At 36.3% G+C, this 21,356-nt stretch overlaps 3 protein-coding genes across 3 annotated transcripts in view; 2 read left to right on the forward strand and 1 right to left on the reverse strand.

Moving 5' to 3' along the window:
• Positions 1–10,146, forward strand: part of hwt (SH2 domain-containing adapter heavyweight) — an 87,803-nt gene extending 77,657 nt beyond the window's left edge. The window contains exons 7-9 of the mRNA XM_018455886.1: positions 7,607–7,802; positions 8,356–8,475; positions 8,598–10,146. Of these exons, the coding sequence (XP_018311388.1) occupies positions 7,607–7,802; positions 8,356–8,475; positions 8,598–8,787 (506 nt within the window). The 3' untranslated portion in view covers positions 8,788–10,146. The remainder of the gene's footprint in view (positions 1–7,606; positions 7,803–8,355; positions 8,476–8,597) is intronic.
• A 2,301-nt stretch (positions 10,147–12,447) lies between these two features.
• On the reverse strand, positions 12,448–16,525 carry LOC108727732 (glutamine-rich protein 2). Its single transcript, XM_018455952.1, has 12 exons — positions 16,255–16,525; positions 16,065–16,178; positions 15,905–15,989; positions 15,669–15,820; positions 15,430–15,588; positions 14,923–15,277; positions 14,689–14,790; positions 13,919–14,286; positions 13,661–13,765; positions 13,322–13,587; positions 13,012–13,257; positions 12,448–12,789 (listed from the first exon to the last, which is right to left on the reverse strand). Exons 1-12 carry the CDS (start codon positions 16,372–16,374, stop codon positions 12,531–12,533), a joined length of 2,331 nt encoding a protein of 776 aa, XP_018311454.1. The 5' UTR covers positions 16,375–16,525; the 3' UTR covers positions 12,448–12,530.
• Positions 16,526–17,927: 1,402 nt separating this feature from the next.
• Positions 17,928–21,010, forward strand: LOC108727700 (uncharacterized). Its single transcript, XM_018455907.1, has 2 exons — positions 17,928–18,092; positions 19,136–21,010. Exons 1-2 carry the CDS (start codon positions 18,054–18,056, stop codon positions 20,882–20,884), a joined length of 1,788 nt encoding a protein of 595 aa, XP_018311409.1. The 5' UTR covers positions 17,928–18,053; the 3' UTR covers positions 20,885–21,010.
• Positions 21,011–21,356: the final 346 nt, after the last annotated feature.

Raw genomic sequence — 21,356 nt, forward strand, 5'->3', positions numbered from 1 at the left:
AACGAAAATTGTGTAAAGCGTGATTATATAATGTTGCGCTCATATATGTCCCCAGAGGCTTTTTAAAATTTTATGATTACGGAGTCACGCGAATAAATTCAAATTAAAATAATAATAATAATAATAACTTTATTGATGTGCAGTACAAAACTATTGCAGAATAATGAGACAGAAGATACTAATTAGCAAAGCATCAAAAGACGAGGTATGAGCATAGTGCTGCCTAAAAACCTACGCCCTGAACATAGCTTAGAAAAAAGTAAGAAATAAAAACGCATGTTAAACAGAAAATTACAATGAGATGAAGAGTATAGCAGTACGCTTACAAGTAAGAGTATAGCAAAGAAATAAGATGAACTTAGAATTACATTAGAAGGTGAAATATGTAAAACAATAAATGTTAAATAGTTGCAACCAATGTAGAACTAAATTTTAAAAAATTAAAAATACTTGTCACTTCGTAACCGATGCGTTCTCCCCACACATAACATTTCGCATCCCGATTTGGCAGCCGGCTGGCGAGCGAATCGGAACCCGTAATATTTTTCCCGGTTGATGGATGTCGGATTCGTAAATTAGCTTTTGAAGAGGGACCAAGGGAAAAAGGGAGATATGAAGGAACGAGACGTCGAATGCATTAGCACGTAATCAGGACCAGATTTTTCCAAAGATATACGCTTTTTATGCGTTTCGTTGTCGACAATTACTTCTTTGGAAGTGGGAGGCTCAACAGGGTGGGTGATCGATCGGTTTCTTTGCCTTCAACTATCGCACGTGGCTAGCGTATCATTTTATTGGTTTGTCCGTGCGAATAGGTCGTCAATCACGATAAGCCATCTTGACCGATGAGGCGATTTAGTTATTACCATCTACATTTTTCCGATATTTCCATTATTAATAACATTAATATTAGCACAGTTATATTTTTATTGATTGTTTAATTAACAATAATTTATTCATTTTTTATTACATTAAATTTATTTGGATTAAAGACCTTTTCGGTAATATATCGACCATCATTCCAAGTCTGTCTAGGCATCTTATGTCTGTTTTTATCAATTAACTTTATAATCTCGCTCCAACTTCTCTTTTTCTCAAAACTCTTAAAATTCTTAGAATTAAAAAAAAGATAAAGATTAAATTGAACCGAGATTAAAGTTAATCTCATGATGGAAACGGGAATTTATTTACTTTTTCAAAAACGGTGAGTGACAGGTCAGCAACAGTGAGAACAGGTGATTTTTTCTTCAGCTTATCATTTTTACATTTCAGTAGCATTGACGGACGGCCAACTTGGAAGAAAAACAGTGTATTGTGCTTTAGATAAAAGCCATCAGCTTGTGCAGGTCCACAATGCACTACAGAGACAGGAGTGGAGGATAGAGTACACAGCCCAAAGCCACTGCTTCGTTCTGCTTTGCATACTCTTTGCAACGTGGGTTCACATGTACGCTTATATATCGAGTATCGATGTGTAGAGCACGTGTCACCAGGAAGATAGGCGCGCATTGAAAATATCGGAAATATTACGCCCTACTTGCGACAAGTTCGCACTGTCCCCTTTCCGATTATCTCTTTTAAACGTCATCATTGAAGTGACCCTTTCGATACCGGCATTATCGCACTCAGTAAAATAAATATAATGAAATAAATCAATGATATATCTTGCGAAAGCGAGAAGTAGTTGTATTTTGCTCGTACATCACGCATTTGGTTTATAAATACATTCGACTTTTTTGCATCATCGTTTTAGGTCGTTTACGACAGCGAAAAAATTGATACTCGCAATCTCGACGAGCACATCTGTCTCGCGCGTAGGCCATTTAATGGCCGACCAGGCCGACCACGTGAACTCATAGCTAGTGGCGATCGTTAACGGTCCAAAGAAGAGGGAAGAGGGAGCCAAAAAACTGCATTGACGCGGTGATATCTGGCTCGACGCGCTTCGTTGGGTACACCGGGGAAGGTTTGGCAAACGGTAGAAGAAGCGTGCGTACACAAGACCTCTTCCGGTTGTTTACGACTGAAGTTGTTAAGTGTAACTTACATCTGAGTCTTTGTTTTTCCGCCGTGACGATCCGTATTCTCATCTACCAAATGCGATCCAAGAGTTTCAAGCAAAAACACCCTGTTTTTGTCGCTTAAGGATAAATGCTCAAGAGAATAAAAGGAAAAAAAGAAGACAAAAGAAGAAAAGACAGTATCTAAAATAAAAAAATCGTGTATTCTTGATTTAATTCAGTCGTAAGGAACATTTAAGAATGTTTTCTTTATTTTATTTCTCTGTAACGCGTTGGATCCAATCTAGAAGAGGCCATGAGGAATACTTATCTAAGTGAATTGTGGAACAGATATTGCCATGATTTTACCGTTGTTTTCGATAGCTCGATGTTACCTCGAATGTTTGTCGTAAAGTATTCTGTTTACTTCGTCCTTGACGTAAAAGAATCCGAAATTCCATTATATCGTAACTATTCATAGACACAAACCACGTACGGTTAAGTCAACATCACATATACAGTTTGACCATTTGGCAGTTGATGGTAGCCAAAACTAACTCATGAAAGTAATCAAGGATTTAAACATGTCGCGTTTAGGAAATTCATTTGAAATGTGTCGCATTGTCAACTTCTGCAGAAAAATTTAAATTAATTTCTCATGGATGAGCGCAATAACGCGATTATTTATATAATTCGTTAGACACACAATAAGGACACTACGCGAGTGTTATATTTGTACATAATTAAATTTAATAACTAGATAGATACTATTTTTTTCTACCGTATGATGCTTGTTAACGAAGTGAAATTAAAACATCGTGGCAACCCAACGAGCTCTAATTTTCATGGTTTTCTGCGAATGCAGATTGTTAACGACTGTCTGTGTCCCTGACGAATTTTTACGGCTTGTGAATTTTAGAAGAGCTGGCAAATTGCGTATACGTTACGTGCACTCTGTTTTCAAATTCTTCGCTCGGAGAGTGGATTTTGCTCAAACGCAAACAGCGCCTGTTGTATGCACTAAACTTCATATGATGATGTCCTGGCTACGGTTAAACGCAATTTTACTGGTTCAAGAATCTAGTCACGTACTGTTTGCCTGATGTCACAAGTCACTTCTGTCGGCCGTTATCCATTTGGTACCGATCCAAAATGCCACCGCGACGCGAACCGCCATTCGGCTGACTATACTCGGGGATTTCTACTGGCAAGTTCTATCAACTAGAATTAATATGTTTTGATGATTATATTTGGCAGAATACACGAAAACTGAGATAATTAAGTTAAGCTACTTGCGTGTCGATTTTATTTACACTATTTACAATCTTATGTTTACGTTTTAAATAAATTTTTAAGTAAGTTTTATGCTGTTTAAAAAATTGTGTTACTAACGCTTTCTCTATCTTGTCAATCTTAGAAATTCATTGAACTTTTCGTCTGCAATTAATTTTTTATTTTAAATTATTTTATCCCTCCATCAGCAATATGAAATTTTCACCCTTTATGTCTTTAGTGCAAATTTTTATATTGTTTTAAGTTGTATGTATATATAAAAATCTGACAAATTCTTACATATTTATAAAAGTTTTAATAATAAGTTTTTATTGTAAAAATTGGATTGTATATTTCACTTATTTTTTTATAGATTTAAATCTACCAGAATTTACAATCAAAAATCAACTATGTCTTTAAAATCTAATATTATCGATGAAGAACTAATTGACATTAAAGCTTCACAAAAATCTTTGTACCATTTCTTCTCCTCTTTTCGCATAATTATTTTCATAATTATTCTACCAGTTTCTCTTTAAAATGACAATATCGACACCCGTAAAATCATCTTTAGGATCGTAATATGTCGCCGCCAGCAGACAAAGGGAAAGATGTGATGAGATATCAAAGGACTAGCCAATAACTAATTATGTAATGTCGTTATCCGTCAGACTTGAGGATCTTAACAATTTCCGATTTTGCTATTTCAAAGAGTTGACATTTCATTGTGATATGCGCAAGACTACATTCTTGACGGAAACTTCGTTCATTTAAAGTAATATGTTACTTTGTTAACAAAGTATAATACTGTTTTCTTAACGCAAATCGAACTAAATTATTACCTATTTACAAATTTTTTAGGAAAATCTAATTTTTTTAAATATTAATGTTAAATATTTTGCGAACGATTCTATCAAAAACATATGAAGCGACTCGCTGTTAGCAACATTAACAACTTGAATTTCTGGTACTAATCAATAAAAAATGAAAGTCCCAGAGTGAGTTATTCCGTAAATAATAAATGTACTCACAGTCAGCGTAGACCGAGGTATCGGTGATCCTTGGACAAATTGTACAAGTATCATTCGAATCGTACGATAGAAACGTCTGACATGTGCCTATCGTACTTCATATTTCATGAGGATCGCGGACGTATCAACTATTCCGAGCAGGTTCGAAGTGTTTGCCATCGCGTCGATAAGAGCCCGTCGACGAAGGGATAGAAGAGCTCAAGGGCGTGTAACTGCAACATCTGTTGGCGAAGAGATCTCCAAGGCCTATCCGGGGCAACGGCGTCTCGCATCTGTTGTTCGGGCATTTCGGCGCTATTGCGAAATATCTTTGAGGGAGAGTAGAGCTTTGTAACGATGCAATACCAGCTAAAGACGCATTCGTGGCGAGCCGTCGAGATTGCAAGCTCATCATGACTGGCAGCTTTCGAGATCTTCTCCTCCATTTACGGTTATTTTATGCGCGAGAATTTTTGAAACCTTTTGAAAGTTTCAACGCGACTATTTTTACGTCTGTCGAATGAAACGACGGTTGTAGATCGTAACGCAAATGTGATTGATTCAACAATTCCATTGGATATTCATTGAAGCATTTCGCTCCAAGCGATTTCCTTCGGCGCGTTTACAATTCAAAGTTTTACTCGTAAAATGACAAACTTTTACCGCTGGGTGACTGCGCCGTTATAAGGTGTCATATCTTTTTTAATAGCGTCTTGCCACTCAATGGAATCGCCATTGATTCCTTTCTCGAGCACGTTTGACGTGCCGGCTTCCCAAGGCAGTAAATTCGCCAGTGTCGTAAATCTCTGCGGCGGGTTCCACCCTCGATCTTTTTCGCTCGGCAATAAATACGGATCGCTGGCGCGAGGCTGCTCTGCTTCTCCGCCGGCGTTATTCCGACGAGTCTCAGTTTCTGACGATACGCAATACGTCCTGATTTTCACGGGGAATTAAAATTTCCGTTCGCCGTCCGTAATACAGCGTGTAGCTTCCTGACGGCAAACGCCTGCGAGATTTCCTGTGTACACCCCCGTCCTCCGAGTTTCATTCGTGACCAGGAATTTCCCTGGAGACGTCTGCGGCGACGTGTCTCGCGTGTCTCCCGTCGAACGAATATTTTCCGCCCTTCCTAGCTATTCCTCTTCTCTGACTTTCTAACGCCGCACGCAATCACCATTCCCTTTTTCCCCATACGACGTCGCAAAACATCACTCGAAACTTCGGGTGATCTTAAAGTAAGCAAGCACGCTACGAACTCGTAGCGTGCTTGCTTACATGATGATCACCGACGAAGTTTACTCGTGTCCTTGACGTTCTTGTGTACGATCCGGTACCGAACCTCTCGACGGCTTCTCCCCATTTCCCGTGGGAGCGTGCGGTCGGAAAGCCCGCGAAGAAATTGATTGAGACGTATCTCCGTCAGAGACGGATATTAAAACAGTCTGAGAAGAAGGAGGATGCAGGGAATAAGGATACGAGTGTCAGGACAAGAGATTACTCATGTAGTGGGTGGCGTGGATGCTATACAAAAGACGAGTTTGGTCTTGGGAGCAAAATTCCAGCAAAGACAGAGACGAGAAAAACCGTTTACACCGTCGCCGAGGAAAAGGAAGAAGAAAATCAAGCAGATAAATCTGCTGGGCCGATCGCCAGATTGAATTTAATAATACAGACGCACGCAATCTCGTCGAGTAGCGTTAGCCGTGCGGCGCGGTTAATGTTTAACCATTCTCGAAACGTGTGTTTCGCAAAGAGGAATTGAATAGAAATGGCGCGTGAAAGATATACCCACCGTCTTTCGGTTTTTCTTTTACCGTAATTTGATGTGCGCGTAGAGGAGATTTTAGAATTGATTGTCATTTCCACCACAAATTATATGATGAATTTAAAACCGATTTCTTTCCAGCGAAAGTTCGCCAGATATAATTATTTGTTGTACATTAAGAAAAAAAATTTTATTATAGATATTATTGTATTAAGATTTAAATTATATTCTTACGAAGATAAAATAATCATAATAAATTATAATAGATAAAATAATTATTAGATATTATGTTGAAATTTAAATTAAATTCTTACAAAAATAAAAATCTCGTACTGTAATCCTTCGGTGCTACGTCATACGTTTTGTCAATTGTCATACAACACATTAAGTATTGTATAAAATCACATGAACACATAATATTTTTTTAATCCAGATGACGATAAACAAATATATATATCTTATTTATTAATAAAAAATTATAACATGAAAAAGTCGAGAAAGGAAAAAATAGTAAAGGTAAAACACTAAAAGAAATAGTCGGGTACGCCATATCACAGTGGTACCAAAGGATTAAAATTAAATCCTTTGTTTTCTCTAAAATTAAATTTTGTTTTCTCAATTTGTTAAATTTTTATGTCTGTGATAATTCCGTAACTGTAGATACTTCGCTTATCTGTTTTTTCCCCGAGACATCGTAAATATCTGCAAATGTATGCGTGCCCAGACGAAAGCACTCCGGTGTGCCCTTCGGACACATTAAGCTACAAAAGAGGCTAACTCGACGTTACACCTGTCGGAGCAATTTTGTTTTACCTGTGTCATGTACCACGTCCGAGAAGTCAACCGCTAAGAGATTGCGCCAACAAATGAAATTAGCGTCCTACTATATTCAGGGGCGTTTCTTTGACGCGGAGTGTCTTTCGTCGATCATTATTGTTCGCGGGGAAACCCTCGACCCTGATATTACCAAGGCAAAACGTAACCATAAAAAATTAGGTATAAACAAACGGTTCTTGATAGAGTGGATAGAGAACCTTTGAAAAAGATTTTTTTAGAAAGCAGTATTTTTTTAGATTTTTTTAGAAAGCTTATGTCTTTTAGTTAAATTTGCAAGTCATACTAACTGTTTCGCTTTTAATATTATATTTAATTTTATATTATATTAATATTATTATTTAATAACGATTTATCACAGTATTATTTTAATAATACCAAAGATTTTATTTATCATTATTCATGATATAATTATTTAATGTTCAATCAACATTCTTATCTGATTTCAATCATCTCAGTCTTAAGCGAAGAGTCATTTACAAAAAATTGAGAATAGTGACAAAATAATATTGATAATTTCGTAATAACTTTTTGTGGATGCAACTTAATCCGCTCGTTGCTTGAATAAATTCCAATGTATCCAAGTTTTGATATGTGGCAATTATTAAGGAATTGTAAAGAGCTTACAACGATAGATCGCCTACAATTCCGTATAGTCGGTATATCATCGGTGTTTACTGGTGGGAACTCCACGATGCGTCTAACTGTCGGGTGACTCATTTCAGGCGGCGGTCTGGCGCGTCCGAAGATGACTCTGAATCTGGATGCCAGTAGTATTGCAGCGGGAATGAGTGGAAATTCAGGCGGTCAATTGATGCCGAAAAAACCTGGTGGCCTAAGCCTCGGCTTACCGCTGGAAATCAGCACCGCTCGAATATCAGCTGATCTGGTTGACGTCGAGCTTCCATTGGAGAGACAAGGGTAAGTGTTTCGCCGCCTTTTGCTGTGCTACTTCATTTTTGAAATACTTTCGAAATACTTTATTTTTGTATGGGTTTTAGTCAACATGGTATTACCGCTAATGTACGAACGATTTTTTAACGAATACCGCTGAATGAGCGTGTTAACATTTTCAACGTTACTCTCATTTGTGCACTTGTACTTATTTTAAATTATTTTTAAATTTTGCATAAGTACGTTTCGCAATGTTTTCCGCAAAAAAACGATTTTGCTGAAGTATTTAAAAATGTTGCTAGACGTAGATCTGAAAATAATTTTGTTAATCCTTCAAAATAATTGTATAGAAATCTCAAACATGATATGAGTAATGCTGTAAAAAATTTTGCACTTGAAAAGTTTTGACATTCTAACAACCAATGTGACTGTCCTATGATTATTTTGATGGTCGAAAAAACTATTTTCAGATCTGTATCTATAAATATCTAAATTTTAGTAGAACCGTTCTTTCCTATTATGCAATATTAAAACTTCATGGATTAATGCACGTTATTTGAAGAGAGATTTTTTTATTTAGATGGTATCACGGCTCTATCACACGCATCGAGGCAGAGGGTCTTCTGCGAGTTCATCAAGAAGGAAGCTATCTAGTGAGGAACAGCGAGTCGACCAAACAAGATTATTCTCTATCCCTGAAGTAAGTAATACTTAAATAAATATTTGTTCATATATTCGACAATTCAAACAAATATTCATTGAACATTTCGGATTCTTCCAAGTGTTATAACTCACGTAATTACGCCGTTGTAATTGTTTTAGGAGCGCCCGCGGTTTCATGCACATGCGCATCCAGAAGAACGAAGAGCTGAACGCATACATTCTGGGACAGTTTAGCAAACCGTTCGAAAACATACCGGAAATGGTCCGTCATTTCAGCGTGAATCGTCTTCCGATACGCGGTGCCGAGCACATGTGTCTCCTGCATCCGGTCATAGTTCAGCTTTTGTAGCGCATCTATCGTAGCGCCATTTAAGGCGCTGTGATTTTGATAATCTGTTTTCTTTTTTTTTCCCGACGAGTGCCGAAGCGCGCGATTGCAATGAACGGTAAGCTTGATATAGTGAACGAGATGTAGGAAATATTATTCTCAAACAAGGGAGTCTTCCGAGAGTCCGCGAGACGTGGTTGACCCATGAGATCCTCCGTATCAATTCGCATTCTGGTTGAATGAACCGTTCCGCACGAAGAGCGGCAGAGATAATGGACAATAATAGCATCGACGGGGAATACCGCTTCGTCGCGAAATGTTAGGGGAAGTACAGTACAAAAGTATAAACGATGACAGTGAGCGAAGCTGTTCAACGATACACGGTGCGATCGATCAGACGAGAACGTCCAGGTCCGTGCAATTTGTTGCGAGAGGCCAGTGTTAAACTATGTATGAGGAATCTCAGGTCGCTCCAAGTGAGGATACTTGCTCACAAATGTTATCTTTTTGACAACACTTTACTTTCGCATGTCTAATCCAAGTTTATAGTCCAAGTTTTTATTGCACAATAAAATTAGAGTCAGTAGGAGCGATGAATGCTTATGCCTCCTCCTTTGCCTCTCGGACTCGAAAGCGTAAAGATTGGTGTCCTACATGCTTCGTCTTCCTCAAAAACATCGCGCAAACCTACCTCATAAGCAAACGCATGCATCGCGGCACGATGGAGAAACGTATCAGAAATTGCGATATTAGAAATTGCGGGAGTCTGGGGAACGAAATTACTTGAAACAGATACGAATTATCGTTTGATGCAGTGGTGACCGTTGATAACTCTCATGAAGGCTATAATGAATTCGGGATCGATTCTAGCAGAAGTACGCGAAAACGTTCTTGACGTTTTTCCCGACAATTGTTCCTCGAATTCGCGACTACGCGGATTCTATGAAAGAAACCTTTCAAATGGGATCAGAAATGCTGCTTTACGAAACGGTATAATTTAAGTAAGAAGGAAAAGTGCGATGCGCGTATTTATATTCACATAGTGTGCCGCGTAGAAGCAGCTCGACGTTGAAGCCAAAATAAAACTAATCCTAATATCCAGTCGAAAAACGTAACGCAGAACTGTAGGCTGGATACGCGCAGCAAGCGCGAATGAAATGCCAAACTTTACTTCTAATCGTAATCATTTAGTCAGGGTTTAGTTGTCCGTCTCATTGTTGATAAGTGATTAATTAGGCTTAGAACTAAGCAAGCGTATGACAGTCAGTTGATTCGGTTATGAATCTTGGGTAAGGCGAAGAAATTGCGAGTCGAAGAAAATAATAACGAGTGTTTTGTTCGCAAAACGACGTGAGTGGCGGTATTGGCTACGTTTACACCGTGCGCTTAGTCCGCGACCTATACGATAAGTGTCTTTGTTTAACCTACAGGATAAATGGCTACGATTATATCGTGCGCTTAGTCCGCGACCTATACGATAGGCCCTTGTTTAACCTAAAGATTAAACAAAAACGCCTATCGTATAGGTCGCAGACTAAGCGTACGGTGTAAACTAGGTCATTGTCTCCTTCGGAAACGTGAGGAAAGTGGAAAAAGATGATAGTGATCGGACAGTCTGAATCATCGATGGCTCGTCATCCGAGTCATCCGTCCGAGAGTCCACGAGGACACTCGCGGAAGATTTTTGCGATAGGATACAACCGATACATATTTTTTCATGTGATATTAATTTGTTACAGAGATAGCCTAGTTTCACCTGTGATCTGTTACTTAATTCCCCTTGTCCGCGTGCGTATCGGCGCTGTCGCGCGAGCGCGCGCGATAACGATAATAAAATAATTAAACTTGCTATTATTATTACGTAGAATCAGCAACGACGCGTCACTCAGACGCGATGATGAGACGTCCGTGGTGTTACAATAATTTTTCAAATTAGAAATTCGATTCGCAGAGGTTGTGAACGAATTTTCATTGGCCGCGCAAACAAAAGAAATTTTGCTTAATATTAAATAGTGACGTAGGGAACCTACGATGAGAAGTAGCAAGTGCCAGTTGCATCGTGTTGTAAAAATTAATCGATGGTCTCGTTTGATTTAATTGCATGTTTAATCCGTGTATACGAAGCAAAGCATTAATTCCTTTATCAAAGCTGATGTTTAAATTCGCGAAACACTTGAATTGTGAACGAGGCACTCTCTACTTTCGCATCTAATTAGGTTGAGTGTAATTCATACGTCGTATTTTAAGCTGCCAGTATTATTAACTGTAATCGATAATGCATATCCATATATGTTAATGTTTAAGACATTATATTATCTCTATAGCCCGATCATCGACACTATAATCTATACATATTTATTTCTTCTATTATATTTATTACATTGAATATGGTGATGAAATTTCCGTGCGTTAATTTAATCGCGAATTCATAGAGCTGTAACCTTTAGTGATTCTATATTCCGTACACGTAGAATAATACTATTTATCGAAAGGCAGTACGTAAATTGTATGGTAGACACTAACTTGTAGATACTTCCTGTACCTTGAAATTTGTATGAAGTAGTACTTAGATTACGTAATACATAAATATATATTATTATAAATGATTATACTAGCGCGCATAGCTCTCGTTTGTAGGATACGTAAAATAAGATCGAGCAAAAACGGAATGAGTTCAATAAAATATCTTGAACCCTATGTACGCCCTTTACGTAAAAAGGGATCTCGGACGGCGATGTGCAATATTCTGACACGGTCTCGTACGGCTGTAAACGTGAAGTGCGATCTAATATTTTTGTTTTAGCAAGCAGACCACCGATATTCCAAATCGACTTCACTAGGTAGTCTTGTGTACTCTGAAAATTTCTCTTAATAATAAAATAATTAATAACTCCAGTTTAATTATGATTTTAGTCGGAGTTTCGCCATCTTTTCATTTAAATAATTCAAGAAAATCGTCTTACAGAATAAAGAATAAAAAATTTTGTATGAAAGATTTTACAAGGTTGTATAAGGAGATATAAAACATATATCAAAGAAGTATAAAAATATTAATATTAATTGAATTATATTGTATAAATTTTCTTTGTACTCTACGTATATTTTATTTTATTTATTCTATTTCTTTATATCTTCTTAGTTTCGTATACGGTAGTTTCATTCTCAGATTCAGTTGGAATAAATGGTGGGCGGTTATTTTCCTGTGAAGATGTCACTTGGTCCGCTTCTGTCTGTGTGTCAAATCAAACATGTAATATATTTAAATATATTGCAATATATGGAAAATTGCATGAAGAGCTTAAATTCTTAATTTTTTAAACATTCAATACTAATGAAACGGGTATAATATACTGATTTTTCTCCCGGTTTTGATATTATCGATTCGATTTTTTCCCTTAAATTTCGCTTTTCTGTAATTCACGGCGAGAGTACGAAAAGTGTATAGATCACGTAATAACAACAATAATTACAATAATTACATAATGTATTTGAACATATTTAATTTTTAATATATGTAAACATATTTAATTCAACGTTTTTAATATATTTAACAAATATATTGAATTCAATTTAATTATGCAATAATCTTTATCAAATACCTCTGTAAACTCTCTAAACGCGATGTGTTATTTACTCACGATTTCCAGCGCTATTCCGTCGAAATGGCACAGGTTTACGGGACCCTGTCGAACATTCCTGAGAGAATTGTGAGAGTGAATAATATACTTTGCCAGTGAAATGAATATGTGAATTACTTATGATGACTAGTTCATGTTGACATTCACCGAGAGTACAGTTTCCTCGCCAATCTGAGTTTCCCAACAAGCTGGACCGCAGATATCCGATTTATCCGGCATGAGCCGACTGCGATACATTTGACCGTCTTTTCCCCTTATCAAACCGTCCGTCAATTGTATCGTCTCAGGTCCCCATTGAGTAAGAAAATGTCCCGTCCGCATGACTCTTTGCTGAGGAGTCGTGACGGTGTGGCTCCCACCGCAGTATCGATTGCAGAGATGATCTCTAATACATCAGACTTATCAAACTTAAGATAATAATATTTATCATTGAGCTATTTAAAAACTCTGGAAGCCGTTAAGTCTATAATTGTAATTTTGAAAGATTCATGCTTCAAATATTAATATTCATTAATATTAATTAATATCAGCTTGTAATATTTATTCTTCAAGATGTAATATTTTCTCGAGATTCGGAGATGACATAAAATATTGTAAAATCGGTTACCTAGGACTCCTCGCAAGCATCTCCTCCTTCGCTTTCATCTTCTTTGTCTCCTCTTGCATTGCTGCCTCAAATTGGATCAAATTTCTGCTGTGAGGCAATCTTCTCTGTTGTTTTCTGACTTGATCCAATTCATACGTGAGATATGGTTTCATGCTGATAGTGCAAGGAAATGGCTCGGCTCGAAATCTACCGACCTCTTCTATCTTCATTACAACATCCTTGTCGCACGATATACATTGAACATCTCTGGATAAAAGAGAAAGAAGTCAACATCGCGTTGAAGTTTTATTTGCAAGCCTAAAATGTTTACTTAAGCAGCTTCTTTGTTCCTGCTGCCTCTATTTCTTGTCTTGCTTCAATCATAATCTTCAATTTTTCTTGAAGCGACTTTAATTTGTCATTCACAAAATCCTTCAGCGGCATCATCTCGACTTTATCCATCTTGGTCGCGATTTCATTCTGCACTTCATCAAGCGCTTGTTGCCAAATCGATTCTTGCTTTGTCAATTTGTCGATTGCTTTCTCGAGCCCACGCGCGAGATCATCGCAAGCAGCATCAAATTGATCATGTGATACCTACAATAGTTTTTATAATATTTCAATCTGCATTAATAACAAATAGATTAGCAGACTTGGCAATTCTTTATACTTTTCTGTTCACAGTTTGAGTATCCGCTTTGTCAGCCAAAGCATCTTCGATATCCTCTTTATTTGCTTTAACGGTTTTTAAAACTTCAATTTGTTCCAGTAGCGTCTGTTAACATTATTATAAATCATAATAAATAAGACAGCTTAAATAAATAGTGAAAATACAAGGCAGCTGCTCTTACATAAGATTTAAATATTATTTAACGCAAAAAATAAGCAATACTTTAATTAATCTTATATCATTATTAAAAGCTCGTACGTTAATATGAGCTTCTTTTTTTTCTTTATCCTCGAGTAATTTGCTCATTGTTTGTCCGATTTTCTCCATATCCATATCAATTTCTTGCACTTTTGTGATAAGATTCTTAATCTCGGTGTTATCTGTCTTGTCAACTTCTTGTATACTATCTACTTTTTCTGACAAATGTCTAAATTCTGACTCCAATACAACCACGCGTTGGGTAACATCGTTCAAGACCTCGCCGTGAGTTGTTTCTATGTTTTTCACAGCTTCCAAGCATTGCTCCAAGTTTGTAACATCAGTCACTTCGGCTATTTTTTCCTTATCTTTAGTCAGTTCTCTAACAACAGATTCAATTTCTTGTACCGACGGTGGCTTTTCTTCTACTAATGGCACACAAACAATCATTGTTGGCATTTTAGTTCTCACATTCAAATATAACGTATATATACAAGGTATTTCATTTTAAGTGATATGATCGATTATCTCGCGAATCGATGATTTTATTGAAAAATTTTTCGAACGAAAGTTGCATAGCTTGAAGGGGGACACATGATGAAAATGTGAATTTGACCTCGAGTAACCTTGTTAAAATCAGATCATTAATGTTTTTTTTTAAACAGAAACCTCTATTTTTTATTACATATTTTTATAGCTTATCTCGAGAGCTTTCCAAAATACAATAAAATCATTGATTCGCGAGATAATCGATCATATCACTTAAAATGAAACACCCTATATATATATATATATAATAAAATAAATGTAAATATTAATTGTCAACACACGTGCAACTCTTTCGTTAAGATCTTGCAGTTCCTGTTGTATACGAGTTACGTCCGTTTTTAACGCAGTAACATCTTGGCGTATTTCTTCTATAACAGTGTCATCTAAATATATTTCCTAATTAATAAGTATTTCTAATATGTTAAAAAAATAGCGACTATATTACAAATTTATAAACGTAACAATGCCCTTGACATTAGGCTAATTTTTATACGCGAAATCATTAAACTTATTACTCATAAGTCCTACTCGAGCAGCGAGCTTCTCAGGTGTTACTCTACGTATTTTATTAGCTACTTCTTTCGCATTTTCTTCTTTTTCACGATATGGTACAATCACATCTTTGGTTTCTACTGGTTCTGCGGCTGCTGCTACTTCTGCTTCTTCTTTTTCTTCCATTGCTGTTATACCAGCGGTTGGTGCGGCTACATCTTCGGCTAACATATCGGTAATTGTTTGCAAATTGGTAAGCCATTGTTCCATTTTGGAGACCTTATCTTCGAGTTCATCCAATCTTGTATTAACCAAAGATATGTCTGCTGTTACTACGCCAGCATCACCTTTGATCACATCTTGTACCATCGCTGTAAGCTGTAATAATAATTTAATAAATTAATAAAATAAAGTTTAACTATTTTAATATTTTCAGAATTAACTTTTATTTATTTTTATTAAATTATTAGAGGTACAGAGGAACGTAAATATCATACGCGAGATGTTTACGAAATTAACAAACAGTATACCTTATCGATACCTTGTTCATTAGCGTCCAATCTTTTATTGATGTTAATAAATTGCCATATATCTGCGGCAGGATCTGCGATTCTATCCTTTAAACGTTCAATTTCCGGAGATGTAGACAAGTCTTCCAAAGCTTGATACTGATCTTGTAACTGCTTTACCTATTGATTAAATTATTAATGAATGAATTATATTGCTATTGCATATAATATGAATTCTAAAAGTAATTTGTTCTACGTACAGATTGTTCGAGCTCTTTAAATTGTGATACCGTGAGAGGAGAACCATTCACGACAGATACAACCATCTGAGCTTCGGGGACTTTTTCAAACTTTATTTGTGGACTTATATCTTCCGTCACTCTCAAAATTGTTTCTGCAGGCACTTGAATATCTGAATCAAATCAATCTATTTTATTATAATTTCTAATTAATTAAATAACTATAGCAATTCAAAACAGGAATCATGAGTATGTACCTTCTATAAGTACATCAGCGTCTTCACCATCGTCTCTTCGAACTCGCGTTACTTTTGGTCTCGGCTTCATAGATGTTACCATCTTCTGCAATAGCTCTCATATAAGGAAAAGAATTACCACTTTTCTTTTTTCAATTACTTGACGTATTATTTTTCTTACTTTAATACGATCTGCGTTTTCACCATGAAATTCAACTGTGGTAGCTTGCAAATTTATTTGATGCAACAAGATATGGAGGAAATTATGAAGAATATTAAAATTAACCGCACCAACCTAAAATCAATAATTTTATTAATTGCTTTATCTACAAGACGATGATGGATAATGAATAGTTTTACTATTGTTTTACTTCTGGTGCTCCGAGAGCAAGATCGAGCATTTGAAGAAGAGAAATTTGCAAACTGGCATTGTTGTTAGCTGCTGTTGGCATGTTAAATGCTTCTGGCATTTGGGCAGTTATCGCAGCCATTTTAAATGCGAATGACCGATTTTTTAGGAGAATTACATGAGGATCACATCAATTACATTTAACTTCTTGTTTGTCAAACACAAGCGCGGTTATTGTGAAAAAATATTGATTGAATTGTCAATTTTGAAAATTAGTTGCTCTTGTTCCTGTATTCATCCCTTATCCGATAGAATAAGGGAAGTGAAGTTATGTCTGTATCTTCATAGTTGGCGCCACAAATGTCACCGACAAGTAGCGTGCTCTTATGGAAAATATTTGTATTACTCATACTTTTTTTTATTCATTAAAAGTTTGAAAGAATCAACGAATATGTTTATTATTCTTTTACGCGTCTTCTATGCAAATAAAATAATACGTTTAATATATAATTAAAAAGTATAATTTTCTTTATGTTGTGTTTAAGAATAAATATTCAAACAGTGTTATTTAATTATATATTATTAATTTTAATATTAGTATACCGCGAAAGTGTCGTTTTTTCAAGAGATATTTATAGAGGAAAAAACGACACGAACTTTCTACGGTACCTAAAATACATTTTTTAGATATTTTAAATGTACATATACAATAATTTGAAATTGTGTATGCACAACATCACTATCAAACAAATAATTCTCTGAATTATTTGTAATTCTCTGAATAACACATATTTTATATAAAAACATTGTAGAATAATAAATAAAATACAGTATGCAATCTAGGTATGTTTTTAATCTCCGTTGTTGATCAAATATCATCGATACGACGGGTTAATGAAACAGTAATTCACCGCGCGTCGTTTCTCTACAAACAGGCTCGGTTTATCTAACTGCACGTGGCCGATAGACCAAAACGTGAAATAGAATCAAGCTAGGCTATACTACCGCAGAGATTACATCGAATAGTATATATATATATATTTTATCGAGTACCCAGATATGATATTCTCGAACGTTTCCGTTAGACTGATACGATCAACGTCAACTCGATAGTGTATTTATACGCTCGTATATCTATCCTCCGACGATGATGAATCCTCCCGTATCACGGGAATAAATTAAAATTGTCGTACAATTCCTAACCGACTTATACACGAACTAAAATAGAAACAACGGGAATAAGCCATACCAGATTCGAAACGTCCGAAAAATTCAAAAACTAATTAAATAGCCTTCTACTTTTGACTATAAATATCTCTCTATCCCAAAGAGTTTTTTTGCAATATCTATATAAAAGTAATCTAGCTAAGTTAGATTTTTTTCTGTCATACAAGCGAGAACAAATTGGAAAAATCTATTTCTAAAGAGAGATCTATTTCCATTTCACGTTTATTTATCGAGACTTGATGAAATATGAAAAAGATTCCGTATATTTTAAGTATCGTTTGATCGTTTCTCACGTGAATGATTCAACAACAGTCGTACATATAGCTACATATAGCTGTGTTCTCGAATTACTTATGATAAAGCCAGCATTGGTGCTGTTTGAGTTACGTTATTTGATCTCCTAGCGAATGTTTAATCGTGAATAATGTCAGCATTCTTGATGGGTGATATCTAGCTGGACATCTCGGTATTCAATAGCACAACGGTAACGTCATCCTGATTTGCTCATCTGTCAGGTGAGTGACAGTTCCTTTCTATCTTCTTCCGCGATTTCCCCGACCATCTCGTCAGTGCGAAAACGATCGCAGCTCTGAAATGATGTATACGTCCAAGGAAAGGTACGCTGTGGTGACGGTGAGTGTGAACGATTCAATTTTAAGACATCATTTTACATCCAACGTTATTAATCTGTTACATCCTTCTCAAATATTGACGTCTCTATCGTTTGCCTGTCCGTGGCAGATTTAATTTCGACTTTCATTCTCTGTGTAACTAGTCTCTATCTATTGTCCGTTTCAATGTAGATTAGCTTTACTCAATGTAGTTTAACTTATTTTTTATCTTTTTTTCTAGTTTTATGAATTAAAAAAGAATAAAGAGTAAATTAAATCGAGATTAAAGTTAATCTACATTGATAGAGATGCATATAAATCAATCTTTTGCAATATCTTATTTGTATGTATTCGGCGTAAGAGAGAAGCTCATTTCCAGAGTCCGATTCAATTGCAACCCACGATCATTTCGACACAAAAGATACTTGAGGACATGCGTGCTTTTAAAATGCATCAAATAACAATTTTATAGACAATATCATAAATTGAAATTAGTCTGATAAGAATAAATCAATTATTGAAAATAATCCTATTTTTCAAAAGCAGTCAAAGCGGGTCTTAGTGCTAGTCTTAATAATACTAAATGCAAATTTTTGCAAATGTATTATTTTAGTTTTATAAACAGCCGCCGATATATACGGTTTGTCCGATTTGAAACGCAATCGCAAACTGAAGCTGAAATTAATATCCCAAGTTAGATTGATTGTTTATTAAATAGTGATGTAAATAAACAACCTATTATTACAAAAAATATTACTTCAGCTACAGAGTAAATCTGGAACTCCCGACTTTCTTGGACGGACGTCATACCAACTCGATCACTAAGACATGTGGAAATACTTATCGTCAAACTGTATAATATATTTACAAAAGTTTGCATTTAGTATTATTAAACACTAAAATCCGTTTTGACTGAAAATAGGATTAGTTCTATTAATTGAATAATTTCATAACCCTGAAGGAAAATGGTATACAAGCTTGAACGAATATCAATGTACCATGTTATAAATATTCATTATTCGCCTTGCAAACATCTATGGTGTCATAACATGAATCTTCTTTCAGTTTCTTCTGTTTACTCTGAGTCGTGGCATTCCATTCGGACAACGGTACACTCCCGTGATACCACCACTTTCGTGGCATCTCGTGCCACCCTGGGAATACATGCTACGCGAGATTATCCTCAAATCGGTCGGTCCGTCGCCACTGGATACCAATGCACCCCACAAGCGTCCATTGGATGCTTCCTACTACGGCGGGCCGGTCGCCGTTTACTCGGACGACGACAAGAATGTCATTCTATCGCGTGGAAACGTTTATCATTTGCTAAATGGCCACTGGATACTATGTCAGGACGGATGCGTCGACTGCGAGCCATGCGCAGTTCAGAGGAATCCCATATTCACGTGGATTCTGCGGAGGATTAAGCAACCACCAAATTCCATCTCGACGCGACATGATCTCCAGTTGACGATAATGCCGCAAACGAGCAATCATTTCCACGCCAGTAATCTCTGGCCGAATTACTACGTTTACGTGACACCACAGGGGGAACCTACGTCAATCACGACGATTGGAACGCAGCACGTCAGTGACTCGAAAAATCCCCCGCCTGGTCTTGAAAACAGTTTTTCCGAGCATCATCGATCAATGAATTCCTGGCGGTTGACAGAACGAGATTCAAGCGCCAATCGGGACACGGTACCACAAGAGGATAACCACGCTACTGTTCAGGAGACTGTAAGCATTGAAAAGATCGAGAAAGAGAAATCATCCGAGAGGAAGCAGGGACTCGAGAGTATGAGACCTCGACATCGACCTCGGCCGAGACCCGTGGAAAAACTAGCGGAAGAAGTGAATCAATTGGCACCGAGATTGATCCTAGGGACCGATCAAAAAGGTCAGAAGCATTTGGTTCACGTAGTGCCGGCGAATTATCCGACGACTACTGCGCTTTCTACAATTTCTCTTCCTTCAGATCACTCAATATCGCCACAGTTCGTGGAGGATCAAGAGACACACTCAAATAATACGATGTCTAAAGACGAGAGACAAACTTATCAACGAATATTTCGCAGAGTTTTTGATTCCTTAAACACGCACAGGCAATCAATCGAAAATTTTCTTGAGTCATCGACGGACAATATAGATGAGCATCGACTATCTCCCTCGATAAATAATATGGAAGCCGCTGGATTTTCTTGGAATAATCGCGATGTAAATCATAAAAATGCTGATTTTGATCTTAATGACGCGTTATTGTCGCCTTTTTATGCAGGAAATGAAGATAAAACTGGAAAGTATCAGCGATATAGAAACAGATATAATAATGAACATATTAAACAAAACAATGATTATTACGTGACATCTCCAGATATGAATCAAGCTAAAATATCGCGTAGCCAATTACAAACGGGTTTTAATTTTGACATTGATAGACAACGGCGAAGAGTACGTATCAAACCATACTTTGTTAATAGTAAAGATATTTCAAGAATAAATTCATCAGTATCATTACAAAGTTTGGACAATAATTTAGTAAATGCTACTCAGGAATCTGGTTTTAGTAATGGCTTTGCTGACAATTCCGCAAAACAAATTGATCTTAATGACACGTTTGTTGAGAAAGCAAATGACAATTCTATGGAGTCAAGTTTGATAACAAAACAGGAGAACGGACAATTGTTCAGCTCAGAAAGACCGGGAAGTGGCGATGTTAATCGAGAATTCAAGATTTCGCACGCTTTCAAGGTAATTACTACCAAGTCGCCGGTAATTCGAAGCAAAACTTTAAATCGCACTACAGTATTATAAGTAACTACTTCGAAGACATTTGTTAATAGTAATCAACAACTTAGAAAAAAAGACTAATAGACGAACAGAAAGATCAATATCGACAAAAATGGAAGTTACATACATATAATTAAAATAATTGCTCACATATACTTACGATACACACAATGATTTTTCTTTATTACATGCGATGGATCGTTTGTGTCTAAGTTAATTTTCATCAATTTTCTAAATGTACAACAATTATTAAGCGATTCTTGCATATGTACTTTAACATTTTCAGAAAGTTAGGTAAGGTTGTGTATTAAAAAAAAAAAGGAAAAAATAGAGACCATTATTAGTGAGATGTTTTTAGCATTTCAAAGAAAAATGACACAAATGACCCAATCGTGTATATCAACAAGAGTTAATAATACGTTTATATAATTGTAAAGGGATTTGCACGCTTTACTTATAATATATGCAGTAATTAAAATATATCACGTTTACAGTT

Source organism: Mycetomoellerius zeteki, unplaced genomic scaffold (assembly GCF_001594055.1).
Source record: "Mycetomoellerius zeteki isolate Tzet28-1 unplaced genomic scaffold, Tzet1.0 scaffold52, whole genome shotgun sequence".
NCBI lineage: Eukaryota > Metazoa > Arthropoda > Insecta > Hymenoptera > Formicidae > Mycetomoellerius > Mycetomoellerius zeteki.

What these genes read in the sequence shown, in the direction of transcription:
- LOC108727732 (XM_018455952.1), bottom strand. Translation starts at nt 16,374, where the DNA reads ATGGCTGCGATAACTGCCCAAATGCCAGAAGCATTTAACATGCCAACA. An exon ending in TTGCTCTCGGAGCACCAGAA is followed by an intron (nt 16,179 to 16,254) that starts GTAAAACAATAG and finishes TATTGATTTTAG; the next exon opens with GTTGGTGCGGTTAATTTTAA. An exon ending in CGCTGATGTACTTATAGAAG is followed by an intron (nt 15,821 to 15,904) that starts GTACATACTCAT and finishes GATTTGATTCAG; the next exon opens with ATATTCAAGTGCCTGCAGAA.
- LOC108727700 (XM_018455907.1), top strand. Translation starts at nt 18,054, where the DNA reads ATGATGTATACGTCCAAGGAAAGGTACGCTGTGGTGACG. An exon ending in AAAGGTACGCTGTGGTGACG is followed by an intron (nt 18,093 to 19,135) that starts GTGAGTGTGAAC and finishes ATCTTCTTTCAG; the next exon opens with TTTCTTCTGTTTACTCTGAG.